This window comes from Mercenaria mercenaria, chromosome 3 (genome assembly GCF_021730395.1).
Source record: "Mercenaria mercenaria strain notata chromosome 3, MADL_Memer_1, whole genome shotgun sequence".
NCBI lineage: Eukaryota > Metazoa > Mollusca > Bivalvia > Venerida > Veneridae > Mercenaria > Mercenaria mercenaria.
In genome coordinates, this window is record NC_069363.1 from 76,726,602 (window position 1) to 76,754,234 (window position 27,633).

General features: G+C 34.0%; 1 protein-coding gene across 11 annotated transcripts in view; it reads right to left on the minus strand.

The window, feature by feature from the left end:
• Positions 1-2,069: 2,069 nt before the first annotated feature.
• LOC123524327 (nuclear factor 1 X-type-like) overlaps positions 2,070-27,633 on the minus strand; it is a 119,719-nt gene continuing 94,155 nt past the window's right edge. For 8 of the 11 annotated variants that reach the window (XM_053538969.1, XM_045302430.2, XM_045302426.2 and 5 more), the window contains 7 exons: positions 26,315-26,542; positions 24,676-24,777; positions 22,359-22,510; positions 18,477-18,645; positions 18,048-18,193; positions 14,004-14,235; positions 2,070-13,540 (listed from right to left, as the gene is read on the minus strand). In XM_053538969.1, coding sequence (XP_053394944.1) covers positions 13,335-13,540; positions 14,004-14,235; positions 18,048-18,193; positions 18,477-18,645; positions 22,359-22,510; positions 24,676-24,777; positions 26,315-26,542 — 1,235 coding nt within the window. In that variant the 3' untranslated portion in view covers positions 2,070-13,334. The remainder of the gene's footprint in view (positions 13,541-14,003; positions 14,236-18,047; positions 18,194-18,476; positions 18,646-22,358; positions 22,511-24,675; positions 24,778-26,314; positions 26,543-27,633) is intronic. The other 3 variants (XR_008370293.1, XM_053538974.1, XM_053538976.1) reach the window with 3 other exon arrangements.

Genomic DNA, 27,633 nt, shown 5'->3' on the forward strand with positions numbered 1-27,633 from the left:
GGTCATCTACTCTGCATGTCCAATCATCCTATTAAGTTTCAAAATTCTGGGTCAAGTAGTTCTCAAGTCATTGATTGAAACGTTTTCTATGTCCATCCCCTTGTGACCTTGACCTGTGATGGAGTGACCTCAAAAACAATAGGGGCCATCTACTATCCTATGTCCTATCACCCTGTGAAATTTGAATTCTAGGTCGAATGGTTATCAAGTTATTGACTGGAAATAGACTTGTGTTCTGTCAGCTGCGACCTTGACCTTTAATAGAGTGACCCAAAATAACAACAGGGGTCATCTACTCTGTAAGTCCTATCACCCTATGAAGTTCAAACATTCTGGGTCAAGTGGTTCTCAAGTTACTGATCAGAAACGGATTTCCATGTTCTGTTTGCTGCGACCTTGACCTTTAATAGAGTGTCCAAAGAATCTATAGGGGTCATCTACTCTACATGTCCAATCATCATATGAAGTTTCAACATTCTGGGTCAAGTGGTTCTCAAGTTACAGACCAGATATGGTTTTCCATGCTCGGGTCCCTGTGACCTTGATCTTTAATAGAGTAGTCCTAAAAACAATAGTGGTCATCTACTCTGAATGTCAAAGCATCCTATGAAGTTTCAACATTCTGGGTCAAGTGGTTCTCAAGTTATCAATCGGAAATGGTTTTCCATGTTTAGGCCCATGTGACCTTGACCTTTATTACAGTGGCACCAAATTCAATAGGGGTCATCTAGTCTGCATGATCAATCATCCTATGAAGTTCCAACGTTCTCAAGTTATTGATCGGAAATAGTTTTCTATGTTCAGGCCCCTGTGACCTTGACCTTTGATGGAGTGACCCAAAAAACAATTGGGATCGTCTACTCCATAAGTCCTGCCACCCTATCAAGTTTGATGGTTCTAGGTCAAATGGTTCTCCAGTTATTGATTGGAAATGAAGTGTGAGGGGCGAACGGACAGGGCAAAAACAATATCTCCCCCAAGTGGTGGGAAGACATAAATAATGCCTCTGGTGTGTTAACAAGGTCTTACAAGACCTGATCTGGTGACCTAGTTCTTTTACGTTTGATGATCGAATTTCAAGGTCACCTGCATTTCGTAACTATCATTCCGACAGTTTCATGACAATCAGGTAGAAATTGTGGCCTCTGTTCATGTTATTTTTTTCAAGTTCACATAGTGACCTACTCTTTGATACCACTAAGAAAACAAGGCTTTTTCTAAGATTTTATCAAAACTGACAGTTTAGACTAAAGAGACCCAATTTCGGATTAGAAATATATTTTTATTAAGGCAAACATTCTATGTTTCATTTAGAACTGGTAAAAATATGATAAAGCTTTTTCTGTGAACTGACCTTGGTGAACTAGCTTTTTAAAATTCCAGATGACCAAGTTTCAAACTTGACCTAGATGTTATGATGAAAATCCTTATTGAGTTTCATGCATATCAAGTGTAAAACCTTTGTACTCCTTGATAACCCTGTATAAAACACATCTGCACATTTTAGGCAGATATTTGGACCAATTTTCATTAAGAGCCGAAACTGTGATCACAGAGATGTTGACGGACGCACGACGGACGCCGGACATTGAGCAGTCACAATAGCTCACCATGAGCCTTTCGCTCAGGTGAGCTAAAAATTGTTGATGAAGCATGAAGGTCTACAACTGATACAGGGTGATCACAATACCTCAACTTGAACACTTTGTGCTTAGGTGAGCTAAAATGTGTTATCTAATTAACTTTTCAAGTGAAAGGATTAAAAGAAAACAATATAGATATGAAACAATGCATTGACTGCATAAAGTTTATTTTCATCATTTCTGCAAGTTAATACCTTTGGCTTGAGGACATAATCAGTGCTCTACACAATATAATACTAGTAATAAAAGCTTAACATGTCATAAAATTTACTCTAATATTAGAATAACATCTGTTTATATCAATCTCTGTGTGTTTCTGAACTTCTGTAACAACTGAAAGAACTTCCAAGAGTAACCTCCCTTTTTGTGATAAAAACAAAAACCCATTTTTTTTCAAAGAGGCATGCTAGTAAATAACCATCAAAATATCTAAGTTACCAGAAGAGATGGTGAAAGTTCATAACATTTTAAGATGCTAATTCATACAATTTTTTCTTACTATAACTAAATTTGTATAATTTTACATGCACTTTTATAAATAAGTACTTTTTGGAACTTTCCAAAACCAATTTGTTGTCATTTTCTTTATAATATCTCAATAATGAAAAAATCTGACTTACATTGGACAGCAGTGTCTCTTTAATGTAACTAAAAAGACATACTGGTACTTAAAACAGTCCAAAAAGATCGCTCAAAGACTGTTTTCCACAGTGTTTTTAAAAAAACTAACTGGTTCACAGAAATTACAGCTGACACTTTTGGGGTAATATCCCTTGAAGAAATTTTTTTAAAGTTTTTAATTTTTACCAGTATTAGTGAGTATTAGCCATATAAAGAAAAATCCCAAAATAAAAATAAAAATTCAGAAACACACAGAAAATAGACAATTCACCTGCTTTATTTTTCGTTATACAACATAAATTTATTATGAGTGTTTACTGATTTTGTTTTACAATTTACATATTAAATAAGGCAATAAGACTTCCCCAGGATGATCACATAATATCTCAAAACTTCAAATACATGCAATAAAACACATCTCGTGGGCTGAGTGCGAAACTATTGCATCTTGTTCTTTGTTCATATACAGTTACAATAGTTTCGCGCTCAGCCCTCGAATTCTATCTTTGGTATACAAGTGGATTTCGTGAGATTCTACAGATTTTTTCACTGTAATTTACAATTAAAAGTTCTATATTTAGCCTAAAACAACAACATTAAATACCCATGATTCTGATCAACTAATAGGAGAATTTTCCTACAGTTAATTAAGTCATATGTTCCTTTACCTAACAAAGCAGGCCTGGCTGTATATAGCAACAAAAAATTAAACCATTTTTTCTTTTCCCTAAATAGATATCCAAAACTTCTAAATTCAAAAACGAAAATTCCCTCCAACAGTAAAATTGTTTGAAAAAAAAAAGGTTTTAGAACAAAAACAAAATGTACTGCTGTTCAAAGATACTAAAAGACAGTAACATCAAAGATTGAACTTACTTCCCTAAAAAAAAAGAAATTTACATTTCTTACCACCAAATTTGAAACTTGAAACTTATCAAACAATTCTAAAACATGAATGAAACTGTAATGACAAGTACCCTCAATTTTATTCATACTTTTGAGGGTGCCTTTTTATCTTTTTTTTATTTCCTGAAAGATAAAAATAAACTAGACAACAGAAAAGTAGAATGGACAGATGTCACACTTAGGAAGCCCTTCTTTATGATTGTTTTCGTAGCATCCTACTCCATAATCACATAATATTATTTGGTCAAAGCAGAAATTTAGCCAAGCATGATGACAAGTCAAACCTTATTAAAAACACATTCACCAGTGAAAACTGGTTTGTAATTTTGTATAAATATTGTGCACACTTGAAACAATTGTATTATAGAGTTACAATCATGATATCATAAAATCAAACAGTAACACGTGTAACTTATGGATATATTTACAGAATGTCTCCATGAAATTGCATAGTGTTATGGCCAATGCTTATTTTTAGACACAGTTTTCCTATTTCGCTTCTCAGTTTATCAGCATATCATAACAAACTTATTGCTTTACACAAGGTATTTAGCAACATTTAAAGAACCACTATCTGTTTCCGAAACTTTTTTCAAGTTCTTCTGAATTCAGTCAAGCATTAGTACTAAATATCTGGTATTATCTTCAGCTAGTTTGAAATGGAACAAAAAGACACAAAGAAATAAACATTTAAAGATGAACTTTCAATGTAAAATGAAAAAATAGTTTTTGACAGTTAAAACCAGATAGTAAATCTTTAAAAATTGCAGAAGCAAACATATTTAAGAATATGAACATTTAAAGGTTTACTTCCAACATTAAATGGTAAAAAAAGTTGACATTTAAAGCTGATAGTGATTCTTTAAAGGTTACAAAATGCATGCAAACATAATTAACTGCATAATACTGAAAGACTCCACTCTAGTAATAAGGCAACATTTTTTATGAAATGCAATAAATATTTCAAAAACAACAAGCATATATATTAACTTCAGATTCAATCCCAAATATCAATTACTTTGTCCTTTAAAAACCTACTGGAATCAAAAAACTTCTTTCAAGCAGAATTTCAAAAGTTGATAAAGATTTGGATTTTCTGGAAGAGAAATAATGTTGATAAGATAAAGCGAAACGATCAGTCATATCAAAAGCTATTGTTGTTAGTGTGTGGCAAATGTTATGTTAAAAATCTGCCACTGTGTGTACATAGGAGATACAGAATATATTTTTCCCCAAGAACAAAATAACTAAACAACACAAAAGGTATTTATTTCAAATAGTGCTTAAAAACAGTTGAATAAAATGCAAAAAGGTCAATTTTTTTTAACAAAAGGCTGCTTATAAACAGGAAGTTAGTTGAATAAACATTTTTAACAGGATTTTTATGGAAGACTTGGCTTTTACAATACACAAAGTTTGGAATATGTTTTTGTTTGTTTTGGGTTTAACGCCGTTTTTCAACAGTATTTCAGTCATGTAATGGCGGGCAGTTAACCTAACCAGTATTCCTGGATTCTGTACCAGTACAAACCTGCTCTCCGCAAGTAACTGCCAACTTCCCCACATGAATCAGAGGTAAAGGACTAATGATTTCAGACACAATGTCGTTTATCAAATAGTCACGGAGAACATACGCCCTGCCCGAGGATCGAACTCACGACCCTCGCGATCCGTAGACCAACGCTCTACCTACTGAGCTAAGTGGGCGGGCTTAGGAATATGTGTTCTATCCATTTAAACCTGATATTTGTATCAAGCTGAACACACAGCCATTCTTTTTGCATGTTTTCTTGTCAAACAGAAGTAACTTTTTCTCAAGTATCTATTCTACCATAACAGAGAGGCTGTGATTTCATACTTAACCCTTACCCTGCTAATTTTCTATAATAAACTTATCCATCTTTCAATCTGGACAGTACCATTAACTGCTAAAAGGGGTGCATACCTAAAGATACTGACTGGATATTAACAGTGTAGATCATAATCAGACTGCACAGACGTGCAGTCTGATAATAATCTACACTGGTGGCAAAGGCAGAATCAGTCGTGTCCAGCATGATAAGAGTTAAATGGTTATTTGTATGTGTGTTTAAGCACGATTTTATTCTTTATTTCAGGAAGTTATTTATTTATTTGGGTTTTACGGTGCACCAACACAGTATATTTCAGGAAGTGTCTGAATTCAGAAAATTGAAAGTTTTACACAATTTAGCAGTACACATTCAAAATATACTTGTAAAACTCAATGTAAATTGACCTGTAGAAAGCAACTTGGTTCTGTGTTTCTCTATTTGTATTTTTGTAGTGACTCCATACCATTAGATCTAATATTATTCACACTGATACAGTGATTTACTTTGTACTAATTACCACACTTCCCAGAACTGCTCTTTGTTTCAGTACAGGTTTCTTGTAACCTTAATATGCCAACAACAGCAAATATATGCCGTCAGTGTGTGAAAAAATGAATGAAACCTCAACAAAAGAAAGAGAAACGGAATATACAAAGGCATTACAATATGTCAATACAATGTCCTGACTCGTCCCAGTCACATCACAGATGTATTTTGATACTTTACAAAACAAAATAATCCAATCTTTGTAACCACAGCCACCAGTGTGTTAACTTGGTTACCATGATAACAAAATGTCCTATACACATCAACGTATACAATGTTTTCCAATAATAAATTAATTTCTATGTATACAAAAAATGTCTGTATTTACAATATATACAATAATTAAAAGCTTATATACACAGCTGTACAAAAAAAAAATCACATTGAACAAAATCAAAATAAAACAACGAAAAGTGGACATTAAAACTTTGCCGTGGTTTAATTTAACTTGTGCTAATATGGTAAGTTGAAAAACATTGATATGAGTTTTAAGAAGCTTCAACTGCGAAAATAAACCGAAACTTTCAGAGTTTCAAAATCAAAAAAGAGGTCCAAGCCATGCTCGAAATACAAAACTAAATGATGGAAGTGAAGATACTAGCTACGCTTTTCTTGCAAGATATTGTAGTGTGAACATAAACAGGAGATGTTGCAAATGGGAGAAACAGAGGAGAGGGACAGAACAACTACACACCTCGTTGTTTCAACCTCGTTAAAAATGCTGGGATCGATTATAACTTCGTCACAGATTAAATTTTTTTTTCATTTTGCTTTTTATTGGAGTTTGTTTAAATGTTAAAGCAAAATAAAAAAAAAAGAAAATGTAAAATAAATCAATAGAAAGAATAACAAATAACATACCTGGCAAGATTTACAAAATTTATGCTTTGATGTAGGACTCTTGATATCTTACGATGTGAAACTTTTAATATTTGAGGGGGGATTTATTTGCGTGGTTGCTTCAATGCACAAAATGTAATCCCAACAAACACATCAAGAATACGTTCTTTTATCCTGGTAAATGGACATCCTTAAATTCATGACCCAACGAATTAGCGGCTTTGTGCAAAACCCCGAAATTTTATACCCAAAACATGTAACCATTTCAAAACATACAAGATGGTTAAAAATATGTCCGATATCTATTTGATAAGAATACTAACTATGATAATTTAACAAATAAGATTCAGTTCTGGTGAAATATTTCTGCCTAATGGAAAAGTCAGGTTAAAACAACTTAAAATGGAGGTTGCAAGCCTGATTAAAATTCAGCTTCTACTCTACGCTACTTTTTCTAAAACTATAAATTCTCTGATCAACAGAGCCTTATGTACAGAAGAGGGTCTTTAAAGAAAGAAATAGTAGATCTACCTAAATAAACAACTGTTGTTTAAATGTTTCAGTTTATATTTTATAAAAAAAGTCATGCGATATAAAAAAAAACTTACGAGAAAAAACATGAAAGAGACATGATTTTACTGTTATATAAGTTCATTGTTTTCTGAAAGTTCGTAGTTCACATGTCATTTCTTTCTCTTTTTTTTTGAAAACTTGTTTGTTTACATGTCACGATCTAATGTAACAATGACCAAGAACTTTTTTCATTCAAAATTTAATAATGATTGATATCAGATCTCATTAAACGCATCTGAGCCGCACACTAACAGTTTCTCTATTTGCAAAAGGCTCTGACAACGAACAGCATGGATCCTGAACAGACTGCGCGCATGCGCAGGCTGGTCTGGATCCATGCTGGCCGCAAATGCACTATGTTGGTTTTCTCATGGTGCGGCTCATTTCAATAACCTACAAAAACTAAGGCGACCCCTTAAAAGTCCTCTTAAGACAGGAAAAGAAATGCAAAAAGTTTATACATAAGAAACAAACGATAAGATCTATATCTAATTTTGGCACCTATTCGGAAAACAGTGATCACACAACACAATCAAAAAATAAATAATGTATACAAACAAAAATGCATAAAATGACAACAAAATAATAAACGAAAATGAACAAAAGTTATCCCATGCATTACAAAGTTCATATTCCTTTCATCCCAGTTGAAAAAAAGAAATACTGCAGTTTATTTTCTTTCCTAACACTGTGAATGCTTTAAGCCTATGGGAGGTAGAATTGGAAAAAGCCACTTTGCATTTTGCAGTTTATTACGTTCTTCAAAAGTGTTATAATGTGTATGCATTAATGAAATGTATCTCTCCGTTCTAATTTACAAGTAACGAAATATTACTAATGTAGATTACACATCACTCTGGATAAGATATAGTTTTACAATGTTTCTTTATCAACTATTACTTGATAAACGACACAGCTAGAAAGTGCTGAAAACTGTTTTTATTTTATTTTAATTTTTTTTTAATAAAATGTCTCCAATTCTGAAATTTTAAAGTATATGTTATTAACAGTATTCTAAAATGACTCTCTAAACGTTGAACTTACATATCTGACAAAAAATTACACAAAGTCATGGAAGTTTTTATTTGAACAGTTGTATCAAATTTATTTTTTTTATGTCATTTCTATTTTTATAGTAGACATACAACATCATGTGTTTATTTCATATCTATTTCTAAAACAGATGTATTTATATCATGTCTATTTTTAAATCAGTTGTATGTGCATTTATTCCAGTCTATTTTTAAGACAGTTTTCATCATCATAATTATTCAATTATATTTTATGTATTTTTCACTTTATTTGTATCATAATATGTGTTTATATCATGTCTATTCTCAAAACAATTATGTCGTTACATACATCTACAACATGTGTTTATTTCATTATTTTTTAAAACAATTGTTTCATAACAATATGTTGAAAACATATGTTTATATAGTCTATATTTAAAAACAGTTGTATCATATAATACATTAATATGGCGTTTATTTTGAAACATGCAGAAATCACAGTAAACTAATATATTAAAACTATTAATGCTAGTATCTCAGCAGTTCTCTAAACCTGAGTCTTCTCCATTTTTATAATACTACAGAGACATTTGAGGTTTCTTTGCATTTTCTGTAGACTGTAAATGTAGAATATGTTTGCAATTCAGTGCGGTCACCAATTCAGTGAGGCCACCAATTCAGTGAGTCACCAATTCAGTGAGGCCACCAACTCAGTGAGGTCACCAATTCAGTGAGGCCCAATTCAGTGAGTCACCAATTCAGTGAGGCCACCAACTCAGTGAGGTCACCAATTCAGTGAGGCCACCAATTCAGTGAGGCCACCAACTCAGTGAGGCCACCAATTCAGTGAGGCCACCAACTCAGTGAGGCCACCAATTCAGTGAGGCCACCAATTCAGTGAGGCCACCAATTCAATGAGGTCACCAATTCAGTGAGGTCACCAATTCAGTGAGGCCATGCAGATTTTCGAGTTTCATAATCATCTGTCAAATTCAAAGTACATACAAACAAAATTGTTTAGTCTGCTTTGAAATATTTACTCAACCACAAGACAGATTGCTTATAAGACGGGGGTTTAACTTCACGCAAAGAGCTCAGAAGAACGATAAGCATTATTTTTAGCTTGTATGCAAAAGTTCAAGTTTTTCCTATATGGAATGCATAAAAAAATAATCAAGTCATTGATAAAATTTCTCAACCTTTTGCTTATTTGCAAAAAAAAAACCAACAACACAAAAACATAGAACTTACACAAGTTATTGATCCACTTTATGTAGTGTTGAAATTTTGGTGACACTTTTTCATTTGACAGTAGAGAAATTCGGTAGATAGCTTTTGTTTTGCTGAAAGTTCTGCCTACATATATTTCTACATTTACATTTTATTTCAAATGCCTACCTTACAACATTAAGCCAGATATATAACTCTATTCTTCATAATGAAAAGTTAAAAAATCCTTTTTTTTATCTGTCTCTAACTGTAGAATACAATATGCTTTTTTTCTGAACTGGGAAACTTTTGTCATTTTGCTGATGTGCCCTCTGCAAGCTTTTGTCATAATCATGTTTATAAAGATGGTTAAATAACTGACTGATGCTTAAAAAGCACAGATTTTTCTACTATATATACATGTACTAAAGAAAGTTTAAGCTACCAAAGGTCATTTGTAAGGAACCTACACATGTTAATGTCAAAGCTGCAACTGTTTTCATGTGTTGTTGTCACAATGATACAGTTCAGTAAATATGGTGACTCTCCAGCTTTTTTGGTAGTGAAGAACCCAAAGGTGTCCCTATGGCACTGTTGTTTTGGCATCAGCGGGGTAGAACCACACACCTTCCTGCTACACAACAACTGAAGCAAATTCTATGTGACTATTATCAGTGTATCAAAACGTGTGCTACATATGGCCATATAAGACATTACTGATAGGTAACCTTACATTTATGTCATTAATAAATTATTAGATTAACATTACAATTCAAACATGGCTGACTTAGCAGTAAAATGAACATCATATATTAAACCATTATTTGTGAAGCTTTTTAATATGTAAGTGAAACTAAATTCCAAAAATATCTGTCCTTTCTGAACATGATTACTTAAAAGAAAGCAAAGTAATAAACTTTCCAAAATACATGTATTTACATAACTCAAATTAACTGTACCTATATGCAAACCAACAATCAGCATCCTGATTTTTTTTTTATTGAAACAAACTGTATACTTCGAGATATGAAAACTATAGTCTGTTTCCAATAATATGTTAACAGGTCTTTTCGATAAAATCTGTCAACTTTCATTATAAATGTTTTATACTCAACATTTTTATCATGATTTTATGAGGTAGATTATGACACAACACCGATTTGTAGAAAAGAACTGCATAAAACCCTGAGGTTTTGTTAACAATTTATTTCTTCCTTAAATCTAAAAACACAAATGTTTCTAACTGATGACAACAAAAGAGAGAATTAACTGGGTCTGTTTTGTCAGTGCAACTAAACCTATGTTCAGACATGTACTGAAAATCCATTTACTAGTAATTTACGGAGCTATTTCTTTTTTTATCGAATTAAGGGAAACAATCTTTTCATTCTTCATTCTCAAGTCAAGGGAGTTAATTCAAAGTAAATTTAAGAATTTTGCAGCGACTTATACTGATATAAGGCACCAAACAGTTCCATACATCAAGATCTGTTTCTTATGCAGTTCCCCCTAAAACAATACATACATCGACCTTGTAAAACTTTTTAACCACCTTTAAAAATTTCATTCTAACAAGAAAAAATTTGATAATTGTTTTATGAATGAGTAATAAGCATGATCTTTTCAAAATTACATTTGAAATACTCTACATAAAAAAAAAAATGTGTGCTATACATAACTGTGTACATAACATGAAATGGTTGTGAGTCAAAGTTCACAAGTTTGCATATTTTATGCATAGTAACAGATGAGGTGAAGCATGTGTTTGTTTCGTATGTAGATGGATGCTACTTAGACGACAAAACAATGTTTAAAAAGCCTGTTGATGCTTCTGTATCAATGCAAAATCTCTTAAAGACTAACAATCAATGTTTTTATCAATATCAGTATTATTTCGTTTTAAAAGCCTACTGATGCTTCTGTATCAATGCAAAATCTCTTAAAGACTAACAATCAATGTTTTTATCAATACCAGTATTATTTCGTTTTAAAAGCCTACTGATGCTTCTGTATCAATGCAAAATCTCTTAAAGACTAACAATCAATGTTTTTATCAATATCAGTATTATTTCGTTTTAAAAGCCTACTGATGCTTCTGTATCAATGCAAAATCTCTTAAAGACTAACAATCAATGTTTTTATCAATATCAGTATTATTTCGTTTTAAAAGCCTATTGATGCTTCTGTACCAATGCAAAACTCTTAAAGACTAACAATCAATGTTTAAATCAATATCGGTAGTATTTCATTTTAAAAGCCTGTTGATGCTTCTGTATCAATACAAAATCTCTTAAAGATTAACAATCAATGTTTAAATCAATATCAGTATTATTTTATTATTCCAATTGCATCTGAAAGTCAAAAATACCAATTATTTTGGAAGAATTGCTTTGCAAAATCTTATGAATAAATCAACATACCCCGTATATATTTTTACAAGTCTGTTGATAAAACATCAAATTTGAATTCAAAGAGTATAAATGATGAAACAGCAATATCAAGTAAAAAACAATGCAGTTAATCTTTTAAGATAAACTGACATTAATAATCAAACCAAGAATATCTCTGCTTATGAGGACAATTAAACAATTTAATTTAAAACCATGGACTACCTTGTTCAAAGTATATTCAATTTTTGACCAGTCTTAAACTAGAAAAGTTCTACCTTTTCTCTATATAAACATGTGTGCAATTTTCATGAAAATAAAAACAGAAATATATCAACAAACTGGTTATTAAATTAAATTTGCATAGTTTTGTTCAATATGAACATATCAACAGCTATACACAAAAAAGTTGTCAAGTGTAATGTTTAAAACTTCGCACATTGAAATACTGTCCATTTGAGCCATTGATGCTCAAGCATTCGGGCTGTAACACTGAACACTTATATGCAGAAAACAGTAAATAGAATACTGCCAATTGGATATTATTTGTTTATTTACATCATTTGAGTTCAAAGGCTTATTTAGTATGAGAATTAATTTTGTGAAAAATAATCTTGACAAAGGCAGAGCACAAAAAACCATGAAAATTGTGACTTGATTTCATGCTTGTGGTTATAACATCTGAAACCTCATGGGTAATGACAGCTTTTAGATTACTCACGATCATATCTGCTGTCTTTAAAAGTGCTAAAATGGTCCTGAAAATGCTTCACAAAAGCACTGACCTCGTGCAATTATTGCCAAATCTGGAAATGATTAGGGAAAACCCAAACTCGTGTAATTCTTATCCAATTTTTGGCACACGTTACACTGTCTTTAACATATCGTCTTAAGTTTTAAACAGCATTCGCTGCTCGAGGTGAACCAGTATGACTCAATTTGACATTGCATACAGCAAACGCTTGAATGACCATGGATTCACAGATTTCGAACCTGAATATTGTAGATGCACACATCATGCCAAAAAAAGGACAAGCTTACTATCAACTGACTCTTAATCCAATGAATATTTTATGGTTAGACAATGACTTGATTCTTTCAGATTTACCTTTTTTCTTAAAAAATCAGACTTTGTGTGAATTCCATTAATTCAATCAAAAACAAAATAACAACATACATAAGAGATGAAACAGCTTTCAACTCACCTTAGGCTTTCAATTAAAGGGGAAAATAATAAAAAATAAATAATAACAACAATGGTTAATCTATCACAGCCGTTCTCAGCACTTAATTGTGCACAATCTCAATTTATATTCCCCACCCACAATAAACCCACCATGATGACAACAATATTTTTTTAACATTATTTTTACATGTCCGATTTATTGTGTTCACATCATTTGTGTGTTCAAATCGTTTGTATATATCATCCTTTTTTTAAAAGAAAAAGAAAATTTGTGCACAATGTTGCCAAGTTTAAATGTGAATCTATTCCTTTGTTGCTGAAATTATTTCTTTAGAGTGCAAAAACAAATGGCAATATGCTCTAAAACTTTTTATCAAAAACAAAAACAAAACCTTTATGTAATAATACAATATCTGCCAGGACAAACACGATGACAAATATAGTCTTACTGCATCAGTTCAGACTGTTGTATTCCTTAATCACCATGGTGATAATTAGCCCCACCCCCTTCAGTTTGACTGCCCCACCCCCAAATGACTACCGCACTACTGTGATTGTCAGGTGCCTTGAGGTTGACCCTGTGCTGGTTGTTTTGGTGTTGGTGGCCCTGGAGTTGCAGGCCCCTGGTGTGAGGGGGTTGGAACATGGGAGGGGCCAGCTGACTGCCCCGCCCCTCCATTACCCGTGTTGTTACTGTTACCGTTGCTGTTTCCATTTGTATGATCCATACCCTCTGAGTTATGAATCACTGGAAATATTCGATCTGAAAATAAACCTTTAAGATGTAAACAGAACTTGGGGAGGTTAAAGTTCAAAGTCTACAGTTTCATTGAATTGCATTTACATTACAGCAAGACTACAGAGAAATTCTCAGATATGCTCCATAAATGCTTATTTTGAACTAATTGTAACAGGCATTTATTCAAAACCTTTGGTACACCAAGAAAGCATTTATATTCATGAGGTGCAGGTTGTATCAATGCACAGAATTAAATCCTAGTAAACAAGTGAAATTCACATTCATTTCAATGGTTGAATTCCACTAATTCCTACCAATATAAAATTATAAAGCATATTTGGCAAAAAACATAAAACATTATTTGGCTTAACTTACTTTCCAGGCAACAGTCTAATTCCTTCTGTAAAGGGTTCAAAAATCTGCTACATCAGGGTTTCGCATTCAATGCTCTACCTTAGACTGTAGAACCACCTCTATTCTTACTTACCTTCACTCATAAGAGGTTCATCTGGGTTTACATGCATCATAGTGGCAAGCATACTATTGTAGTCCATGTTATCATCTAATGGGATCCCGAAAGGTGTGGTCCAACGAGGTATAGGCGTCGACCTTGGTGTCGTACGTGGCGTTGCCACGGGTGACGAGATCAAACTCAGTGTTGTTGGACTGATAACTCCACTGAATGCATTGACTGGACTTATATTTGGATACGAGAACAACTGAAACAGAATAGTTAAGCAACTTGCCATGAAATCTGACATACATTGATCTTTCAAAATGCAGATATCAATTCAATGTGATAAACCATTCCTAACATATAAGGACAAAACAAAACCTTTTGTTGGGGGATAAAAACACAACTGTTAAAGGATTAAAACATGACCACCATATATACAAAAGGGCTTGAGTGTTTTTGCTACCTACTTCCCCTCCCACATCAAGCTTGTTCATTTGTGAAAGTTTGAAGCAAATCAGGCTAAAAGTGGGGGAGGAGTTTGACACACAAGATTTCAGGACATACTGACAGCAGCAATTAAGGTGTGGGGGCATAAAAATGTCTACTAGAAATCCATATAAGGACGCTACAGACAAAAGTTTGGTGAAGATTTATAAGAAGTTTCTCACTGTTCTTTTTTCTCTATTTTTAACTTTGACAGCCCCTTAAAGGGATCCAACAGAACTAATTACAAAAGGGCCATGATGACCCTATATCGCTCACCTGAGTTAAATTGCTCAAAATGATATGATCAAGTTTTGACATAGAGCACATAAGCTTACACATTAAATATCATCAGGATAAATATTTTCTTGTAACGGTCCCTTTTGACCTAGTCAGGGCCAATTTCCATACCAAGTTTGAAGGTCCTAGGCTCAAATGCTGCATTTTTGTACTAGCATGACTATTCCTTACCCTGGAAGACTTAAATAACATTTGAAACCAATCTCATTAGATGCTGCTTAGATATATTCATTTACATAAAATAAAGGGAGGTAATTTGTCATAAATTCAGTCAAAAGTTATCTACCCTGATTGTCCGAGTCCATCTGATGGCATAAATTACATTTCAAATCAGTATCTTCATTGGTTACTAAGATACACCCATTTTAATTTGAAACAAAGGGAGGTAATTTGACACAAAATCAGTCCATAGCATAGCTATCTACCCTGATTGCCTCAGTCCAACTAAAGACAATAATAAAATTTCAAATGAGTTCTATAAATATTTACCGAGAAAAATCCATTTTTATAAAAATCAGGGGAGGTAATCATGCATTGGTATACAAATGTAGAAGATACAGAGTACACGCCTATACAACAATATATTATAAAAGTATTCATATTGATAAATGTTAAATTAAGAGTAATCTAACATGACTATTTCCTACCATGGAAGACATAAATAACGTTTCAGACCAATCTAATTAGAAGCTGCTACAGTGTATTCATTTAGATAAAAAATAAAGAGAGGTAATTTGTCAAAAATTCAGTCAATATGTATCTTCACTGATTGTCCAAGTCCATTTATTGACATAAATGAAATTTATAATCAGTATCTTCATTAGTTACAGAGATATACCCATTTTAATTGAAATAAAGGGAGGTAATTTTACTTAAAATCAATCCATAATTCTCTACCCTGATTGTCTCAGTCCAACTAATGACAATAATGAAATTTCAAGTGAGTCCTATAAGTACATACTGACATAAAACCATTCTGATTACAATCAGGGGAGGTAATCAGATATAAAATAACTCAGGAACCTATGATTGGATCTGACAGATTGTCATGGAATCCAAGATTTATTGTTGTCAAAGATATTTTGCAAGTTTGTATCAAATCAAACCATAAATGAAGTCTCTATATAGCTGCAAAAGCCAAAATAGCAAATTTTGGACCTTTTTGGACCTGTGCAAGTTTGATTAAAGTTGATTGTAAAATGTGGTCTCTATCGTGTTCACAAGCAAAAAATAGCAAATTTTGGCTCTTTAAGGGGCCATAACTCTGCAATCAATGAAGGGATCTAGCCAGTTTTCAAAAGGAACCGAGATATTATGCCAATACAAGTTGTGTGCAAGTTTTATTAAAGTTGATTGCAAAATGTGGTCTCTATCATGTTTACAAGCCAAAAATGGCAAATTTTGGCCCTTTAAGGGGCCATAACTCTGGAACCCATGATGGGATCTGGCCAGTTTTCGAAAGGAAATGAGATATTATGCCCATAAAAGTTATGTGCAATTTGAATAAAATCAAATTAAAAATGTGGTCTCTATTGTGTTCACAAGGAAATTGTGAATGGACAACGGACGGACGATGGACGAAGGGTGATCACAAAAGCTCACCCTGTCACTATGTGACAGGTGAGCTAAAAATATCATTGAGACATTCCTTTATAAGGATGCTACAGGCCAAGGTTGATAAAGATCCATCATGTTGTTCTTGAAAACAAGAGATTTAAAGGTTCTTCTATTTTTAGCTCAGGAGACTCCTTCAAGGAGCTAAGCAGAACCATTTGAACAAACTTGACAGGTCCATCATGATCAATCAAATAGTACATATGTAGACACTTTAAGGTTTTCATTCTGTTTCTAGCTCCAACAGCCCCTAAAAGTGGGAAAATGGACTTTACAAGAGCTGTCTGATGACAGCCCACTCGACTTTTCTCAGTGCTTGACTCTGAATTTGAGCTTTGCCAGTAAAAACTTTCTAAAACGTTAACCAAAAAAAGTTAAAAAGGGGCATAACTCTGTCAAAATTCAAGTCAGAGTTATGGGGATTGTTTTGTGCAAACTTAGTAAATAACTATTTTAAGTTTAAGTCAAAAGCTTTCATAGTAACAAAGATATTTGACTTTATCAAAAACTTTAACCAAAAAATTCTTAGTTAAAAAGGTGCATAACTATGTCAAAATTCAAACAGAGTTACGGGGGATTGTTTCTTCTGGTGCAGACTTTGATAATAAATAATATTTTAAGTTTCAAGTCAATAGCTTTGATAGTAACAGAGATATCTGACTTGATCAGAAACTTTAACCAATAGCGACAGCAACGCTGGGGCGTGAACAATAGCTCTGCTTTTTCTCCAGACAGTCATGCTTTTTTGATACATATCAGAATTTGTGTTGAACCATCTAGTGGTTCATATTGTTTAAAGTTTCTTTTTCTATTGTAAGCTCTTAAAATACTTCTTAAATTAAAAGCAGTTTCAATTTTTTTTAACCAAATCAAGGGGAAAGACTCTGCTACTGGGTCAAGGGGGATAATGCATTATGTGAGTAAAGTCAGAGGCTAATTAATAACTATGTGAGGTTTGGTGATTCTAGCAGAAATATGTTCTGACTTAATAAGCATTTTCATTTTTTTCCCAAACAAATCAAGGGTAATAACTTTGCTTTTGCAAGGGCATGGGGGATAATACTAAGCGTGAGCAAATGTCATGTGCTAATTCATAACTAATTGAGTTTTGGTAATTCTAGCTTAAATACTTTTTGAATAATAAGCATTTTCATTTTCAGACGGATGCACACACGGACATCCGGATGGAAAACGCCAAAACAATATCCATCTGCCTTTGGCAGGGGATAAACCTGAGAGAGGTCCATGCAAGAATGCTTCAGACATATGATGTGTTGACTATAAAATTTTTGTTAAAGATTCTTACAATTCTTCACTGCGGATGGAATACCTTAACAAATGAATTTAATTATTTTTGGAGTTCATGTGACATGACCGCCAGAATGTGATTGGAAAATCCATGAACTGCACAAGCATATTTTTTTGCCTCATCTTTTCTGCAAATATATTGTCAAAAGACATTTGATAATTTTATAGATTGATAAACTGGTAAGTGCCTTCTTTATTTATATTTATAGAGCCTTCTGGCTCTAACACCTTGAAATACACCTCAGAATTTTTCACGTTTTAAAAATCATGACATTAATTTCCTGTCCCTTCCAAGGGTCCTGAATTAAGAGGAGACCTCCTTAAAATGTTACATTGTTATCTATATAAGCAGTAAAAACACTCTGTTACCTGATGTCCCTGTGGGTGTATGTGTGCAAAGCCGTGTTCCGGCCTCTGTAAGACTGAGAAAGGACTAGACATAATAGATCTGTTGGCTGGAGGGGTACCAGGAGAATTACTCACTTGCTGACCACCGCTGCTGCTAATAATGGAGCCTGGAACCAACACAATATGATTTTATAAAACTGAAACAAACTTAAAACACTGCTCTAGTAATATTGACAACCGGCACCTATACACAATTTTCATACATGTATCATCGCATACTAATTGAACACATTTTCTACATCTAAATTATAAGGTACTTTTTTAGGCATGTATGGACTGAATGACTGCATCAGTGATAAGATTACCTTATTCAAATCAAGAGAAAACATACTTAATGTTGATACAGAACAATGGAGGATGGAAAAACTCATTAGATATTCTGACACATACTTGACATTGAAGTGGAACTGTTTGTGCTAATAACTGTCCCATCTGACGTTCTCAAAATAGCAACCGGTCGTGCCAATGTAGGAGGTGGTGGGGGTGGGGGTAACATCCCCGGGGTATAATAGTGAGGCATCTTGCTTGAGCTCTTCCCTGGTGGAGAAGGGGGCGTTGACTGAAAAGAAAATTAAAAGTACTCTCATAAATATAATATAATTAAAATAAAATACAAGGCAGTTCACTCTGCTCTTTCTTTACAAAGACAACATGAATTGCTTTTAAATTTCACACACCTTCAAAAGTCCTACTAAAAACACCCAAAGAAATGTGGTAAAATAAAGTGGGTGATGCAGACATACAGAAAAAAATCCTCATTTTCGAAAAGCATTAAGTATTGTTACATAAAGAAATGACCTTCAAAATGAACATACAGCTACTTTCACACCAATGATATTTTAGGTGCACTGACATTTTTTTTTGTTAACACGAAGTGTACCAACGCTCAACTATTTAAAGGCTTTGTCATCAAAAAAACGTAAAATAATGACAAGAGGGTCATGATAACCCTGAATTGCTCACCTGAGTAATATGAGCCACATGTTCAAAATGGCAAACTGATGCTAAAATATTACAAAGTAGGTCCGTTAGTCATATTTATGGTCACTGAAAGTCAGTTTTAAGACAGGTGTGCAAAACTGTACATGTCATCCAAATTTAAAGGTTGTATCTTAAACAAGAGGGCCATGATGGCCCTATATATTGCTCACCAGAGTTGGTTTGGCCTACTGACCTAGTTTTTGACCCTACATGACCAAGAGTTGAACTTGACGTAAAGATCATCAAGACAAACATTCTGATTAAATTTCATTAAGATTTGGTTACAACTGTGGCCTGTAGAGATTTCACAAGCTTTTCCTTTGACTTGACCGGGTGACCTAGTTTTTGACCCCACATGACCCAGATTCAAACTTGACCTACAGATTATCAAAACAAACATTCTGACTAATTCTCTTGAGTTTCAAACTTAAATTGTGGTCTCTAAAGTGTTGAAAAGATTTTCCTTTGATCTGGCCTAGTGACCTAGTTTTTGACGCCACATGACCCAGATTCAAACTTGACCTAGAAATGATTAAGACAAACATTCTGACCTAGTTTCATAAAGATTGAGTTACAACTGTGGCCTCTAAAGTGTACACAAGCTTTTCCTTTGATTTGGCCAGGTGACCTAGTTTTTGACCCCACAAGACCCAAAAACTTGACCTAGAAATGATTAAGACAAACATTCTGACCAAGTTTCATAAATATTTGGGCACACCTGTGGCCTCTAGAGTGTTTACAAGCTTTTCCTTTTATTTGACCAGGTGACCTAGTTTTTGATCCAACATGACCCACTTTCGAACTTGACCTAGAGATCATCAAGACTTACATTCTGACGAAGTTTCATAAAGATTGGTTCAAAAATGTGGTCTCTAGTGTGTTCACAAGGTTTTCCTTTGATCTGACCTACTGACCTAGTTTTTGAACCCACATGACCAAGTTTCGAACTTGACCTAGAGATCATAAAGACTAACATGCTGATCAAGTTTCATAAAGACTGGGTCAAAAATGTGGTCTCTAGAGTGTTCACAAGCTTTTCCTTTGATCTGACCTACTGACCTAGTTTTTTGATCCAACATGACCCAATTTCGAACTTGACCTAGAGATCATCAAGACTTACATTCTGACCAAGTTTCATAAAGTTCGGGTCAAAAATGTGGTCTCTAGAGTGTTCACAAGCTTTTCCTTTGATCTGACCTACTGACCTAGTTTTTGATCCAACATGACCCAGATTCAAACTTGACCTAGAGATCATCAAGAATAACATTCTGACCAAGTTCATAAAGATTGGGTCTCAAATGTGGTCTCTAGAGTGTTCACAAGGTTTTCTTTTGATCTGACCTACTGACCTAGTTTTTGACCCTACATGACCCAGTTTCAAACATGACCTAGAAATCATCAAGACTAACAGTCTGACCAAGTTTCATAAAGATTGGGTCACAAATGTGGTCTTTAGAGTGTTCACAAGCTTTTCCTTTGATCTGACCTACTGACCTAGTTTTCAACCCAACATGACCCAGTTTCGAACTTGACCTAGAGGTCATCAAGACTAACATTCTGACCAAGTTTCATAAAGATTGGGTTATAAATGTGGTCTCTAGTGTGTTCACAAGCTTTTCCTTTGATCTGACCTGCTGACCTAGTTTTTGATCAAACATGACCCAGTTTCGAACTTGACCTAGAACTCATCAGGACAAACATTCTGACCAAGTTTCATTAAGATTGGGTCAAAAATGTGGTCTGTAGAGTGTTCACAAGCTTTTCCTTATATCTGACCTACTGACCTAGTTTTTGACCCCACATGACCCAGTTTCAAACTTGACCTAGAGATCATCAAGACTAACATTCTGACCAAGTTTCATAAAGAATGGGTCGAAATGTGGCCTCTAGAGTGTTCACAAGGCAAATGTTGACAGACGACGTACGACCCACGCCGACGTACCCCGGACAATGACCAATCACAATAGCTCACCTTGAGCACTTTGTACTCTGGTGAGCAAAAAACAAGAAAGTAGGTCAGTAGGTCAAAGTCACAGTCAGGTGATCCCTAATCACTTGGGGTCATCAGGTAATTACAATTAAACAGTCTAGAAAATATGATCTTTGTAAACCTTAGGACCCCCAGGGCAGGGCCTCTCTTCACCCCCAGGGGCACAATTTGAAAAATCTTAATAGAGGACCATCAGATGATGTCACATGCCAAATATCAAGGCTCTATGCCTTGTAGTTTTTGACAAGAAGATTTTTGAAGTTTTTCCTTTTGGTTGCCATGGCAACCAGAGTTCTGCATGGAATTCAATTCTTTGAACAATTTTGAAAGGGGACCATCCAAGGATCATTCCTGTGAAGTTTGATGAAATTCTGTCCAGTGGTTTTCATGAAGAATTTTTTTTTAGAAAATATTGACGGAGAGATGACACACGACGGACGACGGATGACGGACATTGAGCGGTCACAAAAGCTCACCATGGGCCTTTGGCTCAGGTGAGCTAAAAACATAAACATATCTAACAAATAAGCAACATCTTAGCCTGCACTGTTCCCTATTCTGTTAGTTAATTTAAGTGAACACCCTCTTGGATAATAAATGGCACTACCCAAATTGTATGACCAGTTCATTTAAAAATTTTAGCAGGGTAAAGGTTAAACAGGTTTGTATTGTTATGTCCAAGGCCAATGCAACCTTGAAAGTACCTAAATGTGCAAGTCATATGGTGCTGCTGGTATCAAACAAGTATCAAAGCTTGGTAAATTATTTCTATGGTAATAAAATCACACTAATCTCTTTGTTGACTGTCTAATAAAGTATCAAGAAACAAGTGTTTCATACTGTCCCAATGACAGAGCCTCTAACTGTCATATAGGCCTGCAGTCTCAGATAAGTAATTACTTCCCATTACCTATACAGGGCTGTCAAGAAAACACTTTCAACTGAAAAAATGTTTATTTTTAGAATTTAGAATAAATAAAGTCCGGTACAACCCAAGTTATTATTTTTTTATGTGGTGTAACATCACACTGACCCAACATAGGTCATATGGCGACATTCCAGCTTTGGTGGTGGAAGGAGACCCAAAATGCCCCTCCATGCATTATTTCATCACAAGCGGGCACCTGGGTAGAACCATCAACCTTTCGTAAGCCAGCTGGAAGAATTCAATACCCCTAGTGAAGCTCAAACCCACAATGGCGAGGGGGAAGTGATTCAGTCAGTGCCCTTAAGCACTCGGGCACAGAGGCCCCCTTGTACAACCAAAGAAATATTTAACAAATTATGTTGTTAGCACTGACCTGGCCTTGCTGTGAGGGATTATTGGCCTCTTGGCACACTAGGGATACAAAATCCTGGAAAGTGTCACTGTTGTGACCACTGTGGCCTGGCTGTTCCGGAAACTTCATCTGTCCATGACCATGACTCGAATTTAATGACATTGGCTGCATACCTGAAAATAGATTTTTTTAAGAGTCGGTGAGCACTTAATTCATACACAACACACATCAGCTTTGTGTTAGTTTAAACTGCTTACAAAACACAAGTTTACAAGAAAAAACAGAAGACTGGAACTAAGTTATTACCTGGTTAAACGCTGTATAAATAATTCTTTTTGCTTCCGGAATTAATAAAATATACAAAAGATGCAAATAATGTTAAATCCTGATTAAATACTTGCAAAACAGCTGAGCCCTTTCACCTGGATTAAAAGCAGGTGCACTGCAATGCATTTAATACTACAACATTATCATATAACTTTTTTTTTTCACTGCTATGTACCAAAACAACTTAATGTAGATTAAATGCAAATAACTTGAAATATGTTCACTGAAAATTCTATTTTGCTAATGGCACTTCAATTGTTTGTACAGAAGCTGAACTTGAAGATGAAAATAAATCACTTAGTTATTAACATTGAACAAATAGCTGAAATTCAAACTAGAAATCATATGAACAGAACTAACACAGACTGGTTCATAAGCATTAAAGCTTTCAGAACAAACAAAATAAAAGTCTCATAAATAAAAATTCTACCGCATAAATCTGTACGGTCAGATTCATAATTATTTTGTATTAAACAGATAAAACATTTCATAGTGACAAGCTTCTAGCACTATAGCATCACATCTCTTAATAGATTTAAAGTGTAGGGTACTAGACCCTGATGACAATGAGCAATTTTCCGTTGCATTATGTTTAAACCAACATTTCGGCATTCCCGAACATGTGCTAATATGAGCCACAACTGTTGAATAATGTCAAAATACTATAAATAATCATTTGGAACTTGCTGATAATCTCATTATGGGTCAACTACCTTTAATTTCTACCATTATATTCACTATTACTGGAGATATGCTGAAATGCAATTGATCCAACTGTGACAAATATCACTGTTGTCACAGACTCGGGATTCCAATGTGCCTTTATAAATCAAAACAAAATTCACTATTTTTCATGGTGGTTTTGGTAATGGTGAACCATCCTGTTCCTTGAGCCAAGCAATTCTTTCTATAGTACTTTTATGCGCCTGGACTTTTGGCAACAACAAAAAGCATAGCTCAAACCCATGATCCCATAACCCAAGCAAAATGTCATAAACGCATGCACAATCTATATAAATTGGGGGTTTCTTTTACATCAATTTCATAATAAATAAGCTTTCCCCTGAATTGTAGCAATCTACAGATAAACGTAGAAGGTCCTTAATGCAGCAACATCCCCGTCGTATGCACGACTTTGAGGAATTTTCAAACATGTATAATGTTTTCATTTAGCGCCAAACAGATGCTTATGGCATTCAGTTTTAATGCTTTTATGTTAAATCTTCTTGGATCATCTTGTGCAGAAATATAGGTCTAAAACAACTTGAACAATAATAAGTTTACTAAAAACACAAAACGTTTGATCTTATCAATAAAAAGGATGAAAAAACACAACAGCTGAAAATCAGGAAAATCTGCTTTTTTTTCTTTTTTCTGAGACAGAATTTTTTTGCATTAACATATTCATAAAAAAAAAAAAAAAAAAAAACAACATTTTTTTCTGAAAATGCATAGAAATACAATGAACACATCTGGAATAAAAGAGAAAGAGCTGAAGTAGGGATACCACCATTAAGCAGATGGAACGCATTGCAGTAACACACAATCCTCAAATCACTCTTTGTGTTTATGATTACCTTTTCATGATAAATGAAATTGCTTATTTTGTACTACATATTTCTCCTCTAATCCTTATGAACCAAAGTGCAAGCTTTGAAATGTGTAACATTAAACAATAAATGTAAATAATTTTTCTGCACTGTAACAGCTTTAATAGATATAACACATTTTTACTTGTCAAACAAAACTGTAAAAACAACTTAACTCTTACTACTGCCCATTTATTTTCTTAAAAAACTGTTTTTGAAATTTTTAGGAAACAATGCTATTTTTAGTAACATCTGAAAGTGTAGTACTGAACACAGGGGACAAAAAATCAATAAAACAGTTGAATGCATTTATTTACAACTGTAGTGAATCTGTGTTACTGCAAGTATACGGAGGAGGGTAAGAAAGATAATTATGAAGAACCACAACCATCTAGAGAGAAATGATGAAGGTATTATCGTACCAACTAGAGTGGTGAAGATCGGCTGAAAACTAGCACTGATCACAGACGCATGCCGTGAACTTCTCGGCGAGCTTTTCTCCTCGTCATCACTGTCCGAGATTTCTATATATGATGAATGGATGAACAAATGTATGAAAACATGATCAAATGAATGTGACAGTATGAAAATTTCAGTTCAGATTTAGGGATATCATTCTCTATCAGAAATTTAAACAATAAAAATATGAAATATTGCCCTATGTAACTTACTGAATTATCAAACTGCTGTTTAAAGCTGCCATTTACCTTTTTTCATGATGGTCTAAAATGCTTAATACATTATTAACAATAATACAACTTTCCTGATATTTATTTCACTATTATTCATAATAGCACGTAGGAAGCATTTTCAGACTGAGGGGGGTGGGGGCTCACATTTTGAAAATCAGCTGACCTATAACAGACACAGATCACAGATTTTTTTTTTAGTTGTGTGTGCTGCTTAGCTCATCTAAAACAATTACAAAACTGCAGGGAACAGCTAAAATTGACTTGCTGTCAAAAAACTGCTAAGATAATTACTTTAATCGGTACCCCAACCCCCTCCGTTCCTATGGCCCTGATAATAGTATGACAAAAATTTTTAGAACAGTCAATACCAGTATCTAGATGTGACTTTTTCAAAATATGAACAATTCTTTACTTTTTTTCTTGAGTTAAATGTAACATCAACATAGTAATAGGTCATATGGCAACTTTCCAAGGAAAACCCCAGGTGCACGTCCAAGCATTATTTCAGGCATGGGCTGACACCTGGGTTGATATTCTGTATGCAAGTTGAATGGCTTCTTCAAACAGACAGCTGCGAGGGGCAAGTGTATCAAAAATCAGGGACTTAACCAATCGGCTACGTATATGTATATGGGTAAAGGTGACACAAAATATTCTAAATTGCAAAAGATATCCCTAAATCTAAACTTCACCAATGAAAAAAGGGTATGTTTTGGGAAGTTAGAGTTACACAGCAAATGAATGATATGAAAATGACTCCAATACTTTGACTTTGATGAAATGTGATTAAACATTACTGGGTTGAAAATAACACAGAATAATATTATTAAGTACAAACAATTTTCAGTCAAAATAACATTCAAGACTAGCATGTATGACTAATATGGAATCTTGATAATATAAACGAAAATAAAAATCTCGAAAATTCTAACTATGAAGGCTTGCAACTAGTATATATAAAATGTTACCATGTATTAAATTAATCCATGTATGGAAAAAACGAAGTTCAAAATTAATTCATTCAATACAGAATGACAAATTTTTGCAGACCCAAATGCATAAAAAGTAGGGGTAACTTAAAAGAAAATAAACCTTCTGAAAAGTAATCTACGTAAAATCTTTTTTCTTTTTTTTTTCTTCTTTTTTGACAAAATTCAAGCAATTTTAATCACAAATACATACTACTATATATACCTTTCCGTAAGCGTTTAGATTCGTGTAGTTTTTTGTTTCTTATTCTGAATTGTAACATTTTTCATATAACAGAGAAGCCTTTTGATTCCACCAAAAGAGCAATGGTTTTACGATTTCTGATGAAATACATAGATAGGTATGACTAAAAAGGTTTAGAAAATGAGATCAAAATCACCTGTGGCCCTGAGATGATGTGGCGGGGTTTCACGATCATGACTAGAATCCACTGCTTGACCTACATGGTTAGTCAGAGGCCTAGGGGGTGTTCCCACATGATCCGATCTCACCTCATGGTGGGAAATAACAGGCGCGAACCCTTTACCATCCCCAGAGGATTTGGCTTTCAATGTGTGTATGATATGAGGGGAAAGCAGCTCCGAAGATGAATGTGCTGCTACAAGACCTAATGAATGAGTGGATGAAAAAGAAATAAACACATTCCAGTTGAATACGAAGCATACACATCAAATCATTGTTATGTTGTGCGATTATCAGTCTTAACATAATGTGGTGTGATATCAATCTTTGTTATACAGTGAAATTTCAATTTCTGTTACACCGTATTACAGTATACTTTAAAAAAATTTTACAGTGTAATATCAATTATTGTTACACAGTGTAATATCAATCTCTGTTTCAAAGCATACTATCACATTTTGTTACATCAATTTTTGTTACACATCGTTATACCAATTATTCATACACAGGGTAATATCAATCTTTGTTTCAAAACTTATTATCACATTAATTTTTGTTAAATCATGTAATATCAATTATTGTTCAATAAAGTCATAATTGAGCCGCACCATGAGAAAACCAACATAGTGGCTTTGCGACCAACCTGGATCCAGCCCGGCCTGTGCATCCCCGCAGTCTGGTCAGGATCCATACTGTTTGCTTTCAAGGCCTATTGCAATTAGAGAAACCTTTAGCGAACAGCATGGATGCGCAGGCTGGTCTGGATCCATGCTGGTCGCAAAGTCACTATGGTGGTTTTCTCATGGCGCAGCTCAATTATCAATTTTGTTGTAAAATTGATGGAGTGTGTAATTTTGATTGTTGTGAAACCTTAGAATATATTGATTTTTGTTTAACATGTAGAACTGGTTTTTGCTACACCGTGTAATATCAATGTTACACTGTAAAATATACAGTTTTGTCAATTCATATTACATGATGTGACAAAATTTATATTGATCTTTTCGTAAAGTAATGCTGATATGATGTGATCATGGTGTAATATCAGTTTTTGTTACACATAGTAATTATTGATATGTGTATGGTAGTGCAACATTAATTAATTGTGCATAATTGTTCTTACAAGTCTTTTGCATTCTACAGGCAACTTTGTAACTATTTCGTTTCTTTGTAGGTTTTTTACAGTATGGCTACACCCTATCTTAGCCCTTTTTGTGCTCACTGTGACCGTCTTGGTGAAATTCCCTCTTAATTCTGATTTTGTCATAATTAAACAAAATTTGAAAAGCCTTATGA